The following is a 16779-nucleotide window of genomic DNA, read 5'->3' on the forward strand; positions in this document are numbered from 1 at the left end:
AGAGATTGACGCTTTCTATTGTGAAACCCTAGACTAGACCGAAATTTGTCTTCTGATCGTAATTATGTGAAAATCGTTTTTACGAGATAAAGGTGAATGACTCAGGGAAAGGAATGACTGGCCTTACTCTATTATTTGCACAGTGAGTAAATCAACTCACAGCCCCTTTATGGAGGGTGGTCTATATGTGCAGAGGGGGTTGATTCATCCCCGTGATTTTCCATGAGACCAGTAGGAGTTGACCAGCTGTGATGAATGCCTTTGAGTTGGAGTTTTGAATACTCTTTATCGCTGGAAACACGTTCATAAAATACATTTTAGAATGCTCTAAATCCTTTAGTAGCAGGTCAATTACTATAATAGTATTTATGACAGTCATAATTTTCTCAAACAAACCAGGTACATCTTTTCATATTGTACCAATCAGGGAATACTTGAGCCTCACTTTTGGCAGTAGAATTTTTTTTCCAAGAGCTGTGTGTAAAATATATTTCTGTGAAATGAATTGTATTTTAAACACTCAGGGAGTTGTCTGATTAAACCCTCTAATTTCTGTATCCACTTCTGGTATGACAGGCCAAGCACCTGGCTGGTATAGCTTGGGTTCCATAGTTCAGTGGTCTCCCAGGTGGGGCGAACACACCTCAGGGAGTGTGCCAGGTGACCTGTTGGGGTGCATGGGAGAGCCCCAAAAGCTGCCGCTTTATTCTCTTTGTCTCTTTAATGTATAACATCCTACCTTCCTAGGTGCCTGTGGAACGTTCTGAAGCATGAAATGTGAAGCTTTGGTTTGTACAAAAGAAAAATGAGTGATATTTTTTGGTCGTGACTCTATTATGTCCTAGTTACAGAATCCCTGAGAGATAGGATCTGCAGCCGCTTTATCAGCAGACACCCTGAGTGAGCTGTCTCTGCCCTCACCCCAGCACGGCGTACCCCACTGACTGATCCCCAGACAGAAAACCACTGAAATGACTCGACCGCTTGTCACGTTACAGTCCCATGAGAAAGCGCTTCATCATGTGAAATCAAACATACTTTTTAAAAAATAGACCTCTTTGATTAAAAACATTTTTTTCCAGTCGCCCAGCTGAAATACTCTGCCGTCAGCTTTTGTGTGTCAGAGCCAAGTTCAAAGTAAGCAGGGATGGTGCACTCAAGAAACTTGTCAGGCCCTCAGAATTTTTCTACAGGCCCCATTCTCTCTTTTCCAGCCTCTTTCCCTTTCCTGGTAACACTCTTTTCCCTTTACCTGCTCAGGGAATGATCTAAGTAACTAATGCTCCCTCATCTGCTCAGGTGTGCACCTCCGCATCCCCACCACTCCATTGCCTGCCGGCCAGGTGGGCGCCACTGTGCTGAGTGACTAATGCGGGTACTTCACTTCATTCTCCCAGCAACCTCCTAGAAAGGTCTTGAGCTTCAAAATGAGGAAGCAGAGCCTACTTTTTATTGAGTATTGCCACTTGCCAGTGCTACATCATTTACGTGAATTATCGCATCTGATCCTCACTGTGGTGGGATGGGGACAATTATCAGCCCCATTTTACAGGTGAGGAGATTAAGGCTTATAATTGGCTTTTTCCTCCCCTTTTCTTCAAATTGTAGAAACGTAGACTGTTTTATTAAAGAAATGTCAGACATTCTTCTGTCCAGGCCAAACTGCAAGCTCACTTCTGAAAGCTGCCCTGGATGGAAAAATCTTCCTGCCCTGAAGCCCGCCCCACTCTAACCAGTGGGGCCACCTGCCCAGGCCCTTCCTCCCTCTTCACCAGCTCTCCAGGACCATGCTCCCCTCTTGTTGTGTTCTCCTGGCCTCTACCTCTGTTCCGCTAATTCCTATATTCTGGCATGTCAGCCTTTATTTTAGTTAGTATTTAATTTTTCTTTTTTCTATGGAAACCTGCCTTATCTGACTTCTGGGCTACAAATGACTCTTGTATCATTTCCACTTCCAGTTAGGAACTTTTTTTTTTTTTTTTTTGGTGAGGAAGATCAGCCCTGTGCTAACATCTGCCAATCCTCCTCTTTTTTTTGCTGAGGAAGACTGGCCCTGGGCTAACATCCGTGCCTATCTTCCTCCACTTTATATGGGACGCCGCCACAGCATGGCTTGCCAAGCGGTGCGTCGGTGTGCCCGGGATCTGAACCGGCGAACCCCGGGCCGCCACGGCAGAGCCCTCTCACTTAACCACTTGTGCCACCGGGCCAGTTATGAACTTTTAACTGAGAAGCATGACGGTGGGGTTCTTTCTTGCCATTAACAGTCATATGACTACACCATGATCAAGAACAGAAAGTTAGATAAAATAGAGAAGGGCATCTGGAAGTTTCTGGAGAAAAGGAGCCAAGAAAGGGACAAAACCGAAAAGATCTCCCAGAACATCTCAATTGAAAGGGTCTGCATTTTGACTCACTAATTGACACGTTTATGAGGGGAGAAACTTTGATTTTCTCTCTGGCCAGTCTTCTGAGCCAGCTGAGAAAAAAGACATTCCAAGAAATGGACAAGAAGTGATAGCATATCTTTGTTGGTTACTCTGACCTATTAATGCTGCCTTTTATTTGTTTGTTGTTTATTTGTTTCTAAAAACAAAATGCTTCAGAGAGAAACAATTTCCTGGCATGAGACTGTCATAGTAAAGAAGCTCTCTTGGCATTCTGGGGACACAGGTCACTAATAATTTATTTGTATTCTATTCTGGTTAGGACCAATTTCAATCCTGACTTGCTTTAAGGACATTTTTTTCCAGGGCAGCAGGACTATTAAGTAAGGTGTTATTTTCACATTTAATAGTTTCTCTCTTAACAAAAAACCACATCTTTCAGTTCTGCTGTAACATTCAGAAACTTGATACCATCCTAAAGTATAGCCAAATTCTAAATATAGTCACAGATGATATTTTATAAAATAAAATCTATGGAAAATCCCTCATTTGTTCTTCTGAATTGGGTTCTTTTCCCCTTGATTTGACAGAAGGGGCTAAGCTTCATTCTGCTTTGTTATGTGTCAGCATGAATTTTCAATAGAGCAAGAAAGTAATTTTAGTATCCATAATGACTTTCACTACGATTGAGTTGATTAACAGCACGAAAAATAGGTATTTGAGTCAACCTTCCCTACAGGATTGTAAATGCAGATCTGCTAGTCTCTGTGGCTCTGCTAGCAGATATGTTATGTTTCTTCAGCTTAGGGTTTTTCAGAATTAAACCCAACATGGCTATGCAATGAGAAATAAATCCACGCAGCTTTATAAAGAGAATTTTGATGTACCATTTATTATCTTCCTCCTACCACCCAAAGCCTTGCACAGACTGTGGACATGCCTATTCCAGAAGAATTTGTCAACTGTTAAAATAAACACCAGCCTGCGTGCCCTGAAACAAATATACACTCGACACAAAACACACGGGAAAGTGAGGCAACAGATGGCAAATAAATTAAATGTATTGTTCTTCCCATTTTAACTCCTTTTTTTTTAGATTTTCCAAGGAATTTATATGAGGGAGGTGTAAAGGATATTTGCTAGGAACAGACTCTAATGTTCCTTTTTAATTGAGGGCAAGTCTATTAGAAAACAAAGATTAGTTGATGTCAATTCTGTAGGCCAGACATCATTTTTGTAGTTAATTGATTAAGAACTGTAGTAGGACCCTGTCAATACGTGGCTCTTTTTTTACATGACTTCTAAGTACCATAAATCAAATTGTATTCCCCAAAACACAAGAGCTGCAAACAGACCTGATCCGAGCTGGCCTCCAAGGCAGCTGTTATATAGAATAGTCCCCCAAATGGCTCACAATCTATTCTCCTTACACCCCCAGAAGGATGCACAAGAAAATGGTAACACTGGCTGTCTATGGGGTGGAGTGGCTGGGAGAAGGTGGGACGACTCCCTGAATAGCCTGTTGTATCTTTTGAATTTTGTATCATGTGACAGTATTTATTCAATAAAAAAAATGTTAAAAGTGGTTCTGCTTTATTTGCTTAATGAAAACAACTATGGTTCAAAAGCTCTATTGTTTTAGAAGGAAACAAGTCAATCTTAAAGGCAAACTAGAAAAAAACCTAGGTAACTACAAGTTTATACACCTCAACTCAGTTATCAAAGGCCTTCTGCTGCTACATCTCGGGCAAAGAAAGGAGACTATAAGTGGCTGACAAAATCACCCCATTAACTGAAAATCTGCAGCCTTATGCTAAATTCCCCCATTCTCTGGGAGATTGTTTCCTTAACAGTTGAGCAGGAACTTTTTTTATCAAATTACTGCCTTACTAGGATTGCTACCGATAATAAGAGCCACTACCGCACAGCCATTGGGAGCTTGGTCTTGGAGGATGGAGTCAGGCCCAAATTCGGAGCAGCTGGAAGAGAAGGGCCAGAGGACCAGGAGGGGCTTGAGCAGCCCGGGGGCTGGGTCCCATCTGTCTGGCTGAAGGACATCCATTCGTTCATACAAAAAAATGCCATTCAGAGGATGTACGTCCAGGCCGTCCAGGCAGGGGGAGACTGGCATAAAGGAGATCCAGTACAGGCTAACCCGAGACAAGCCCAAGCAGGTGGGACTCGGGGACTTGGGATCCAGGAGTCAGGAGCAGGCGGAGCCAGTACGGCCTGCAGCATCTAGAGACAAGTCTCTTCTACGTCCCCAGGGGACAGGCCAAAGAAAGACAGGCCAGAGTGTCAGCGATCTGGATTTCCTGCTAGTGACAAACACAGGGACTGCCGTGCAGAGCAAACCTGAGAGCCAGTTCCTAGAAGTAGAGCATGGGATCAGAGTGATACCAGCACAAAGCAGGCTTTACAATGCTATACGAGGTCTGGGAAGCTACAAAGTTCTCTAATAAGAGGGTTCATCCGAGAGCTGGGTCTCCGCAAGTGAAGGAAAAGAAAGTTGGAAGCAGAGAGCTAGGACAGAAGAGGAGAGAAGACCACAGAGGCACATCTTGCCTTCTTCTGAATGTGCATCATCCTAAAGAGAGTTGTCCAGATTCTTTTACCTCTGAACCACATTTCCTTAAATATATCTACCTATGTATGTTGCCTCTTAAGTTGTGTATTTATTGCCATTTTGAAGGTTTGAAGTTGTACTGCAAAGTATGTAATGTAACTCGAGAACAAAGTAGGGTTCTGTTTAAGCTACACCTTCAATTAGGTTCATATCATATTTCCTGCCTCACCATAGCAAATTTTCCCAATAGCAAAATTGCTGCTGCTTCTTAAAAGATCTGTAATCCTATAGCTCTGTCGAGTAGACATGTCAGTTTTGGGGTGATGAAAATGTTCTGGAATTAGACAGCAGTGGTGGTTGTACAACCTTGTAAATATACTAAAAACCACTGAATTGTGCCCTTTTAAGAGGTGAATTCTATGGTATGTGAATTATATCTCAATTTAAAAAATAAGACATGTCCAGGTGTAAAGTGACAGTAAGCGTGGGGGAGAGAAATGAATTCTAAGGGATAATCTGTGAAAATCTGTTTAAGAGCGAGGACATCTGGTCACTTCTGGAATTAGTGACTGCCCCATTTTTGCCAGGAGGGTAAAGCTCCTAAGTGAGATGATGGATGGGTTGAACGAATCATAGCCACACTCCTAAATGTGTAAACAAATTGTCCACATGTTCAGGTCAGATGATACTCAACAGGAACCAGGATTTGGAGCCCAGAACACAGCCAGTAACCCCTGACAGTTCTCCCAAACAACTGCTTCAGGAGTAGCCCTTTTACCAAATTCCCCTAAAAAGAACCTGTCTGTATGCGTAACACAAAGTATTTGCTTACCTTACAGAGACTGTTGCAGTTTTCTTATGTGTCAGAAGCAATTGATAACCTTTATTACTGAAATGCGCCCAACCGCATTTCTCTTGTTTACCTCTGTCATCAGCATCGCAGTAGTGTTCACGTATCGTTAGGCTCAGATAAATCCCATTGGTTAGACAAAATTTGCATTGGCCACATTCAGCTGTACCATTTTGCCTCTGTTCCTCTTTCTTCTGTGTGCATACATTACTGTGCTAGACATAGACAGGGGCTGCCTGCAGAGAAATGGATTCCTATAAAACCAAAGAGAAAAAGAGACCAGAAAGGAGAGCTGGGGTGATTTCTGAGTCATTCTTCCTGATTTCCACTGGGCTCACTGCGCTGGCCTTAAGTCCCTGTCCTGCGGTGAATGCATGGGGAGCATCCAGTGTCCACGGGGAGTGTTAGCCTGGTCCAGGAAGCGACTCCGAATACGACATTCCTGGCACCTGGCTCCAGGAACACATTCGTCCTTCTCCTGGACACCAAAGTAACTGTCCCTGCCCCCATCCCTCCTATAAGCCCATTGCCTGGCCAGGTTGAGGTTCAGAGAGGTCCATATGGGCTGCATCCCCCACACCACACCTTGGGCTTCCTGGGTGTGGTGCTCTCTTTATAAAACTTCCTTCAATAACTGAGGTATTTTGAAGATGCATGGCTTCTTCTAAGCCGTATTATTTCTACACCTTCCATGCACGCTCTTTAATATGCAGAGGAAGCCCTCTGAGAGCTCTATCGTGGTTCTCGTCTCCCACCACTCTGCTGATGGTCTCCATTGCTACCCCCACACCACATGCCATTTCAGACCTCAGTGCCTCTGTTTGAACTGCTCACACTGTCTTAAAGAAGCCTACCTTTCCCCTCCCCTTACTTCCACCTGCCAGTTCCTTTTTCCTCATCTGGCCTGAGCTCACTTATCACGTCTCTTAGGACACCTTCCATGGCCTTCTTCAGCCGAGGTCCGGCCCATCTGCCTCCACTGTAGCACACACCCTGGTGTAAGCCCCTTGAGGGACAATGAAGGTCTGTAACTTTGGATCCCTGGGACCCAGCAGGGAACTTGACCGCTGGTATGCATAATTTGATGTCTGTTCAGCTAAACTCAATATTCAGTTTCACCGTTCAATTTCTAACATGACTGCCTGTCAACAGGAGTGTTTGCTGTCTTTTTCTTATACTGAGAAAGCTGATGAGGAAAAGAGCTTTTCTTCGGCCAACTGATAAGAATCTCTGAGTGACTGTAGAGGATTTGGCTTTTTGTTTTGTTTTACTTAGATGAGTAGATTCAGAAATTAATATCTGCATTAGAATCATACAGAATGGAAACAGAGGCTCAAAAATCTTAAGCAGCTTGCCCAGGGTCCCTCAGCCAGCAGGTGTTCAGGACTCCTAGCTCCAAGCCCATACAGTTCCTATAACAACTTGCTGTCCTACTTTTTAAAATTCTCTGCATGTTTAAAATTTTAAAAGGTAAGTAGTATTAAACATCTTTTAAAATCAGAGATAGCTTGTAAGACCAAATTTGACATCCCCTGGTATAACATACACATTAAGGGGCCTCATTATGTTCTCCTACAGTTTTATGACCAAACTGATTGAACATATTGGCCACCAGGTGACTACACAGAAGTGGCACCAATTTTGTATGTGGCTTGTGTAAAGCAGTTTTCGACCTTCTGTGTACAACTGGTAAATTTTCCTTTAATCCATCATACTACCATAAGCATAACCGAAATATTTTTAAGGGCTTAAATGGATTTTCATGCCAGTATCAGTTGGTTTTATACATTCTTAGGCAGAAATGGGCTAGAATAGGAAAGTGACATTTTGGGGGGGGGGGGTAGGGTATATATGTAGACCAGTTTCAGGACTGTTTGTGGTGTTTTCTTAGGCTTTTCAGAAATGTAATTTGGTGATTCATTTTTGTTTTATCCAGAAAGAACTTGTGCATAATCTCTACCTGATGTCAATCTCCTTTTCAGGTGACTTTTCAGATCACCCCTCCGTGTAGCAGTGAGAGGCATTATGAGCATTTTGGACGATGCTGTCACAAATGTGAACCAGGTTTGTAGTTCTGAGCCACCTTTCATTGTCCCTCAAAAGCAGGTGGGGCTCTTGTTTATATTTTTTAATCTAAAGAATGATCCCTATCCTGCCAATGAAAAAAGAAATTGGATAGACTTTTTATGGTAGTGGCAGGTAGTGATGTATGTCCCTCTGAAGACAAAAGCCTTTCTCTCAATAGATAAAATCACTTCAAAATCAAAAGCAATTTCAGAAACTGGTACTTACTTCATGCTGGAACACAGTTTTCCAAAGACACTTTTCTTGAGAAGGCAAGAAGGTTTTTAAAACCATATTTTAGCACTTTGTGATTCAACCTCTCAAAATATGAAATGCAACTCTTGTTTAAAAGTATTATTTTCACAGAAACTTTTAAGAGGATAACCATACTGGAATTGTTGCTGCTGAAAATTGCCTAAACCCTGTAATACCTTCTCCCCACACACCTGCTGAGGAGTGGAAGGTAGACTGGTTACCACTTCCCCAAAGTTGTTCTGCCAGAATGCAGTCAAGTATTTCTGCAGCCCCAGCGAAGTCCGAAGTCCACAAGGTCCTCACTCACTCATTGATCTAGGGACAGTAGGGTATCTTTGAGGAAAAGGTGGTTACCTTATAACAAGACCCTTTAGATATTTCAGCTCAGATATTTCTTGAATGTGCAAAACCAAAATCCAGTAATTTTCATGCATTTGTGTGTTTGTGTAGGACACTCTGGTCAAACTAAGTTAACCATGAGCCCACAGTGTATTTAGGACAAAAGAAATTAACTATCCATATTGACAGTAGAGGGGATTTTGAAGATGGGAGGGGAGAGAAGGGGTGAAATGAAGTTCCTCTTGCTTAGCCCCCAGGGAACCCCTCAGGTCTTGCAGGCACCAGTTTGAAAACCATCATTCTTTTCCTTAGTCCTTTGGGTGGAAGGGTGATGTTTTATTTAGAAGAAGGAAAGGACTGCTCTGACCGCAGACACAGCAGACACAGGAGAGGTTATGTTAGTCATCTGGGAGGCCTGAGGAGCCCATCACTGTGCCATGTGGCCTCATCTTGTGTGTCATACTGTCTTTGCCCGACTTCCTGGGATCTCGGTCATATAAATGGCCTAGTAGATTGGTGCATTTTTGTTTTTTTTGGTTTCTTGGGTATTTTTGATTGGTGCATTTTTCCCTCTTCTAATTTAAGGAAAGTATATGTCTTCCAAATGCACTACTACCTCTGAAAGTGTATGTCTGCCTTGTGGCCCAGATGAATACTTGGACACCTGGAATGAAGAAGATAAATGCTTGCTGCATAAAGTTTGCGATACAGGTGAGTCAGTCATGTCAGTGGGAAGTGTGGATGAACAATATGTTTAGATACAGCAGTGCTGTCTCTCTGGGGGGACATAGGAAGAAGTTTTGACCACAGACCCCCAGAAGGATGTGCTTCAGATCCCAGAAGCACTGTGTTAACATTCTTCATTCAGAGCTTTTGTTCTGGAATATGTTTGTGTTGCAGTGTAATCATGGAACCCATGTTACAGTTGACAAAATATTTCCACAATGTTTCCACATGTATTCTGTGATTAAATCCTCACAAAACCCTGTGAGGCAGCCGGGATTATCCCATTTTAAAGATGAAGAAACTGAGACCAAGAGAGGTTGAATGACTTCTCCAAGGGTAACAAATGAGAAGCAGGACTCAGAGCCAGATCTTCTGACTCTCAAGGCTTTTTCCTAAATCAACAATGTCTTATTAACTCTAGAAGGAGCTCTTATTAACTCTAGAAGAAGGAGCTTGATCTCCTTCTCAGACTGCTATAGTTTTTTTGCCTCAAATGATTTTTCAATTATTATTTATTTGTAGGAATCGGGATCAAAATACATCTCTTAAGTCTCAACCTAGAGGTTCCTTTCCCTCTCTTTTTCCTTTCTCCATTCAGTTTATCTGTTGAAGAAACCATGTTGTTAATCCTGCGGAGGGTTCAGCCTGATTTTCGCTGGTTGCATTCCCTCGGTGTCATATAACATATTCTTCTGTCTCCTGTATTTCCTGTAAAGTGGTTATTAGATCTAGAAGGCTGATCAGAATCTAGTTTGTGTTTTGTTTTGTTTTGTTTGGAGTAAAACTCCTTCATAGTTGGCATATTGTAGTTATGTTGGTGATCATGTGGTAGCTGCTTCTCTTTTTGTGATATTAGCAGCTGTTGATGATCATGGCCTAGATCCGTTTTCATCAGGGGCTGCAGGAAGGTGATGTTCTAATTCTATCATTCCTTCTTCATTTATTAGCTGGAATTCTTTATAAAGAGAAACTTCCCTCATCAACTATTTGTTACCCTGAGTGCATTATACACAGGAAAGGCAAGATGAATGCTTCTAACTTGCTTTACCACTTTCCAAAATAATGACTTGATCACCAAGCTTTCGGCAAAGGATTTGTATGAATATTATGAACTCATGCATTTAGACATATTTGAGGTGTTTCCAACCATTGCGGTTGCTAGTTTTACTGGTGCACACATTGTCCCACCTCTTCCAGGGGGCCCCCATGTCTTCTGATACAACCCAGTTGTCTTTAAGAGCTCCCTTGCTTCCAGGCTCATCTTGGACGTGTCCTGCCCTGCGCCTGAAATCAGCCATTCCTTCAAGGATTCCTGATGGCTTTCAGTGAACATCTTATTTAGTGACCTCAGTCTGGGTGCTCGGAGGCTCATTGCTACTGGGTTGATCCTTGTTTATAGGGTTTTTTTCAGTGGACAGAACTGGAAAGGAAATAAGCATTTCTTTTTAACCTCATAATTTTTCTAATGTGTTAGAGACAGCTGGCAGATTTTGGCAGAGAAGGTAATATGGAAACTCCACCAAACAGAAGCATCTGATCAAGTCTTTTTTCTTTCCCACTGCTCAGTAATGACGTTGACTCATTGCTGTCTCTTGGAAATAAAGATTCATTCTATCTACTGCCAAAATGAATTAAAGCAGAAAACCTGGTGCATTAAGATATTTAAAAATATGTCAGAATTGTTCATCGTCACACAAGCTTCCATTCACTTACATTTGAGTGGGACGCTGGAATTAGAATTTTCCAAGGAAATGCCACTTATCCATGTATGTTCTGGGCACGTGTTTATGCATATTGGCCTTGGTGCTGCAGAGCTGACCTGGGCCTCAGAGAGTGGACACAGAAGGGAATGGAGATTTCTCCAGGTTCACCATGCTGAAAAGAATGGGAATGTAAAGGTGGCTGGTGGCTGTCATTTGAGACAGTGAAGGAGGGAACAGGTTTCTGGTTTGTTTGTTTCTTTTTCCCTTGGAACTCTGTCCTACTCAGCTCAGGCTGCTGACAGAATACCACAGACTGAGTGGCTTATTTCTCACGGTTCTGGGGGCTCAAGTCTGAGATCAGGGTGCTCCATGGTTGGGTTCTTGGTGAGGGCCCTCTTCCTTGTTTCAAGACAGCTGCTTCTTGCTGTGTCCTCACATGACGAAGAACAGAGAGAGGAAGCAAACTCTCTGCTGTCTCTTCTTATAAAGGCACTAATCCCATTCATGAACGCTCCAACCTCACGACCTCATCACCTCTCAAAGGCCCCACCTTCTAATACCATCACATTGAGGGTTAGGATGTCAACATATGAATTTTGAGGGGACAGAAACATCAGTCCATAACAAACTCCTATAAGTATTCAGGAATGTAAAGTACAAGGGCCATTTGGACAATCCAAGTGAGATGGGGTCTTTATAGGAGTAGAAGGTCTGTTTTCAATAATGTTGTATTGTGTCGTGTATGTACACGTGTGTATGCAGTTAATTCTCATTGTTCACAGTAGTTATGTTCTATAATGTACCACCAACACTGAATTGGCGAATACTGAACTGTGGCTCCTAGGAAAAATACAGGTTCCTGCGAGTCTCTGTCACCACGTTTTTGTCAACCAATCAACACATCACCTTGTTTTATGTGTGTTTCTGTTTAAAGTCACCTTATTTAATAAATATTTTGATTCGTTAACATTGAACTCACAGCCAATAGCACTGTAGCTCATGCCTGAACGAAGCTCATCTAGTACACATGTTTTCTCTGTAAGACATCGGAGCCTTCTTGTGCTTAGGGACATTAGACAGCACTGCAGCACTACGCTTGGGGGCCATTTTAAACAATGGAATCATTAACAAAAAGCACAAAAATAAAAAAAATGTCACTAAATAGGCTGCACAAAGGACACTTGTTTCTAGTGTGAGAGCTGAAACAGGAAGGCAGAGTGTCACCTTGTTTGACTTCATCTGGGAACATGCATGTCAAGCAAGTGGCTCAAAATTTTCTGTCCTGCATGTGTCTGAGAATGACTGCAAAAGTGCCAGGAGTATTGATTGGGGGCTATGATGAACTTTAGCGAGTGGGCAGAATTGACTATGAATCAGTGAATAACGAGGATTGACTGTGTGTGTGTGAGCATTTACTTGTTTCACAAAAGCTGGAAAGGGCCAGGAGATTGAGGATAAGGAAAGCACCTTGCTCTGTGTTGTGAGAAAAGAGACAAATAAGCGTGTTATCCTAAGTATTTGAGGAGAGATTAATTTCCAAGTATGTCATCAGGCCCAACCCCTGTACTTTCTCCATTTGCCTAATTACACAGTGACTCCTGTTTTCACAACTCTGAATGATCCTGTGGCCCTGCAGGATCCCAGGATGAATTCCCAATCTCCAGAAACTCTGTTCTCATAGGTCCAATCTAGCATCAGTATTAATATTTATCGCATTTGAATTTACTAAAAATCAAGAAGCTGTGAGGTCTGTTCTGCATGAGCCAAAATAGTCAATGATCATAAACCGCCCAGTCCTTCATCTTCCTACTAACATGAAAATTGACTTTGAAAAACCTACAAGACTCTGTTAATTACTGAGAGAGACAAACACCTCCCGGGATGTCTCAGTGTCTCAGTGCCAGCACAGGAAGTGTGAGGGGAACTTGGGAGTTCCTGAAACCTAGGTCCTGAATGATTCATCTGTCGGCGAGCGGGCCCTGGCGCTGCATCTGGACGGTTTGGGGCTGGGCGGTTTGGGGCTGGGCGTCGGCGAGTTGCACGAGGTGGAAGGTGTGTGCGCGCTCCTCCTCCCGCTGCCTCGCCGCCCCGTCTCTGTCTCCCGCAGGCAAGGCCCTGGTGGCCGTGGAGCCCGGCAACCGGACGGCCCCGCGGCGCTGCGCCTGCACGGCCGGCTACCACTGGAGCGACGACTGTGACTGCTGCCGCCGCAACGCCGAGTGCGCGCCCGGCTTCGGCGCCCAGCACCCGGGTACGGGCTTCAATCCTGCGTCGGTCGGCTCTCACCAAGTCGTGCGATTACACCGATTACACCGAGGCCAGAGCCGGCTTTGGGACGGCTTCCCTGCGTCATTCACGCTCCAGGGAGCCAGGTGGCGCTGCAGGAGCTCGAGGGTCCCCAGACAATGACCCCAGGTCAGGTTCTTCCGTGGGAATGTGAGCGCTCGGCCCACGTGCTCGTCTCGAGATTCCTCATCTGTGAAACCTCAGGATCCCCACTTAGGAGGGCACCCGATAATGCAGGGGTCCTCAAGTTTTTTTTTTTTTTTTACTTGTGCACCCCCTTAGAAGAATTTTGAAAAACCGTGCACCCCCTGGCATATTTTTAAGTTGACGCCTAAAATTTTTCATTACAAATTTAAAGGGTTGCTAAGGACTTAGTTTCCAGGGAATTTTAACAGAGTAACACTTTTAAAAATATTCGGTGGAATCTAAACACCATAGCAATTTGATACCCTTCATCATCCATTATAAAATGTACTAGTCATCCTCAACTGTTGGAAATTTTGTATAGTCCTTTTCTCTCTTTTGATTCATATGCATTTCACCTTCCCCACAGAATTTTATCCGGCTGTATTTTTATGCTTTGAAAGCTTTTACTAATTACCTTTTCATACTCTTTTACATCAAAAAATATGCACCTATTTGAAATCTTAGTTTTTAAAAATTTCCTGTGACTCAAGGTTCTAAGGATTCAAAACATTTCTTCTGGACTAAGTTGTTATTACAGTTCTTATTACACAATTGGTCAAAAATGAATATATTATATTTTGCTATATTATAGTTATAAAAGTAAAACACAGGATTAGGAGAATTAAAATATTACTCATTTCAGTTCCTGTTGAGGAAAATGGTCATCACAGAGTCTGTCTGGCACAGTGAGTCCTTATTGTCAAAGGCACTGACTAAACCAGATGAGCTTTCTCTTAGAAAAAGTCTGACTTGATTTTTTAATTATTAGAATAAATCTTCCTATGACAGGCAACTCCCTTCTGAATTCTGATTCTAAGATAGACAAGGCCCAGAGCCTTTCTGCAAGTTTGGCACCTGCGTGATTAAAGGTGCTGCCGCCTTTTTTCTGAATGTTCTCTGCCCTGTCCCGTGGGGATGGTGCATTCTTTGGCAAGAGATGGAGGATAGAGGGGGTGATGTGGATGAATGAAAATTTCACTTCTGCCCCATCTCACACTATATTTGAATTCAGAATGACTCATCCTGGTCCCAGATACCCCGTTGCTGTTGTCACACTTCGCCCTTAATAGACAGGGAAAGTCAGAGGCTGTACTGAGGTGCTCTGAGTGCAGGAGCTTGCCCATCACCAGTATTTCGACTTGTTGCTTTGCTCGGCATCTCAGAGGTTTGGCACCACAGCAGGATGTGGAGGGCTAAGAAGTGTGCCTTCTTTTTGTAAAGTGGGAGAAGTGTGAGTGTGAAAGGGAAAAGGGAAAGGAGAACCTGCAGGATGCCCCTGGCAGGTCTGTGTTACAAAGAGTGGACGTGGAAGCCAAGTGTGTGGAAATTAATGCCCTTAAAGCTCTGTGTGCCTTGTCACCCCTCAGGAAGTCTCTTTGTTTTTAAGGGTTACTCTTCAAGAATGTGTTTATCTTTTTAAAGGCTGTTTGAATTAATGTGAGTGACTAGATGTTAACTGAGCTCTCATTAATATGGTTTCAAGGCAAATCAAGTTGCTAGAATAAGGGAGGGTACCCTACTTATTGAGACAATTGCAGAAATCAAGAATGTACTTCCCACTTCACTTTAGACAAAGAAAATGTAATTCCTTATTTTAGTGTTTTATTCATGAAAATAAATCACAGACGTGCCACTAATTTCAAGAGTAATTTGTGGTTTGGGGCACTAGCCAATTGCCTGTTTATGATATGACATGGTAGACAATGTTCTTCTTTATTGGAATTACCAAAGGGTCATCACATGTCAGTTGCAGTAAGGATAACAGACATAGGAAATCTGAGACATTTCGTGTTTTGATAATGTAGTTTTTGTGGAATATGAGAGAGTTGAAGAAAGCTTACCAACCAGGATCAATTCCTGCTCTCAGTGCTGTGGCTTAAGGCAGGTGTCCAAAATCCATCCCACCACTTGTGTTTGTGTAAATAGAGTTTTATTGGATCACAGCCACATCCATTTCTATTTTTTTCACGTATTGTCTATGACTGCTTTCATGCCACGGGGAATTGAAACAGAGACCGGAAGGCCTGCAAAGCCTAAGGTATTTACTGGATGAGCCTTTATAGAAAACGTTTGCTACCAAACCTTGGTTTAAGAGAAAGAAACCTGTAGGATTCTTTTTTTTTTTTTTGAAAACGTTGTTGTTACTCCAATACTTGGACCGATGAGATTAAGCTGGTGAGAAGGGGTTAGGACAAGAAGTTTCCCTTAAAAGGAGTCAAAGGGCTGCCATTCTCTGTAGACGAAAGCTGATGTCAGCGCAAGAGGCTGAAAAGGGCGAGCAGACAGGTGCCTCGTTAAAACAAGTCAGACAGCAGGCTCCTGGGCTAGGAACAAAGTATTGGTGACCAGGACAGTGGCTTTGAACAGCAAAGGGTCAGGACCAGAGAGCTGGCTCTAACCCAGCTAGTGACATTAGCAGCCTGACACTGGGCATGTTCCCTTTCTGAACACAATTCTGTAACCTACTGCTGGGATCAGAATGGGTCTCGTGGGGCCCTCTAAAAGCCTGTGGGGCTGAAGCAATCAGCCGCAGGTGGCGAAGGCAGGGGTGGAAGGCCAGAGGCAGAGGGGCAGCTCCTGAGCTCTGGTCCTCTGGGGCACCATCCTGGCCGATCTCTAAGTGTCCTCGTTTGTTTTCTGTTTGTTCTTTTGTCTGTGTGTTTTTTTGACAGTGCAGCTCAACAAGGACACGGTGTGTCAGCCCTGCCTCGTAGGCTACTTCTCCGATGCCTTCTCTTCCGTAGAAAAATGCAAACCCTGGACCAAGTAAGTGACAAGGAAGGAGCCTAGAGAGTTTGTTGATTTTAAACAAATCAACCTCCACTGTCTCGTCTGGGCTGAAAACAGCCTGATTCAGTTGGGTGAGGCTTCCTCTTGAAGCCATGTTCAAAATGGAAAAAGTCTGTCAGTTCAGTGTGGGCAAAATAAACCAGTCTAACCCAATCTTCATCCTGATGTGTGCTACTTTTTAGATTCAGTTTGACTGAATCTTGACTTACAGTTGCAGCTTCTTTTTCCTCTTTCTAACCTTATTTAGTTGAAAATGATTTATGATATTTATTATCATTCACTCATCACTCCCACTTTTCCCAGCTTCCCAACAACACTGGTTTATTTGTCCAGAGACTGTGTGTGTGTGTGTTGTGTGTGTGTGCTTATCGAAGTTTCCTGTTTATATAAATGTTTGCATACTATAAACACATAATATATCCTAAAGGAAGCTCACTCCATATTAGTTCCCTTAGATCCTTGTGGCCTAGTATTTCATTGTAGAGATGTATCAAAATTTATTTAATAAGTTCCCTATTGATAATCGTTTAGGTTGTTTTCAGTCTTTTGCAGTAATAAACAATTTTGCAATGAATCATTTCACACATATACTATTTCACACTTATGTGAGTATATCTATAGTGGAAT

The 16779-nt window shown here is 42.9% G+C and overlaps 1 protein-coding gene across 3 annotated transcripts in view; it reads left to right on the forward strand.

The window, feature by feature from the left end:
- The window catches only part of TNFRSF11A (TNF receptor superfamily member 11a), a 52622-nt gene that overhangs the window by 15079 nt on the left and 20764 nt on the right, over positions 1-16779 (forward strand). For 2 of the 3 annotated variants that reach the window (XM_087439318.1, XM_087439319.1), the window contains exons 2-5: positions 7786-7867; positions 9047-9172; positions 12998-13141; positions 16040-16128. In XM_087439318.1, coding sequence (XP_087295444.1) covers positions 7829-7867; positions 9047-9172; positions 12998-13141; positions 16040-16128 — 398 coding nt within the window. In that variant the 5' untranslated portion in view covers positions 7786-7828. Of the gene's footprint in view, positions 1-7785; positions 7868-9046; positions 9173-12997; positions 13142-16034; positions 16129-16779 lie in introns of all 3 variants that reach the window. The other variant, XM_087439317.1, reaches the window with a different exon arrangement.

Source organism: Ceratotherium simum, chromosome 14, assembly GCF_057802395.1.
Source record: "Ceratotherium simum simum isolate JZ-2026a chromosome 14, ASM5780239v1, whole genome shotgun sequence".
NCBI lineage: Eukaryota > Metazoa > Chordata > Mammalia > Perissodactyla > Rhinocerotidae > Ceratotherium > Ceratotherium simum.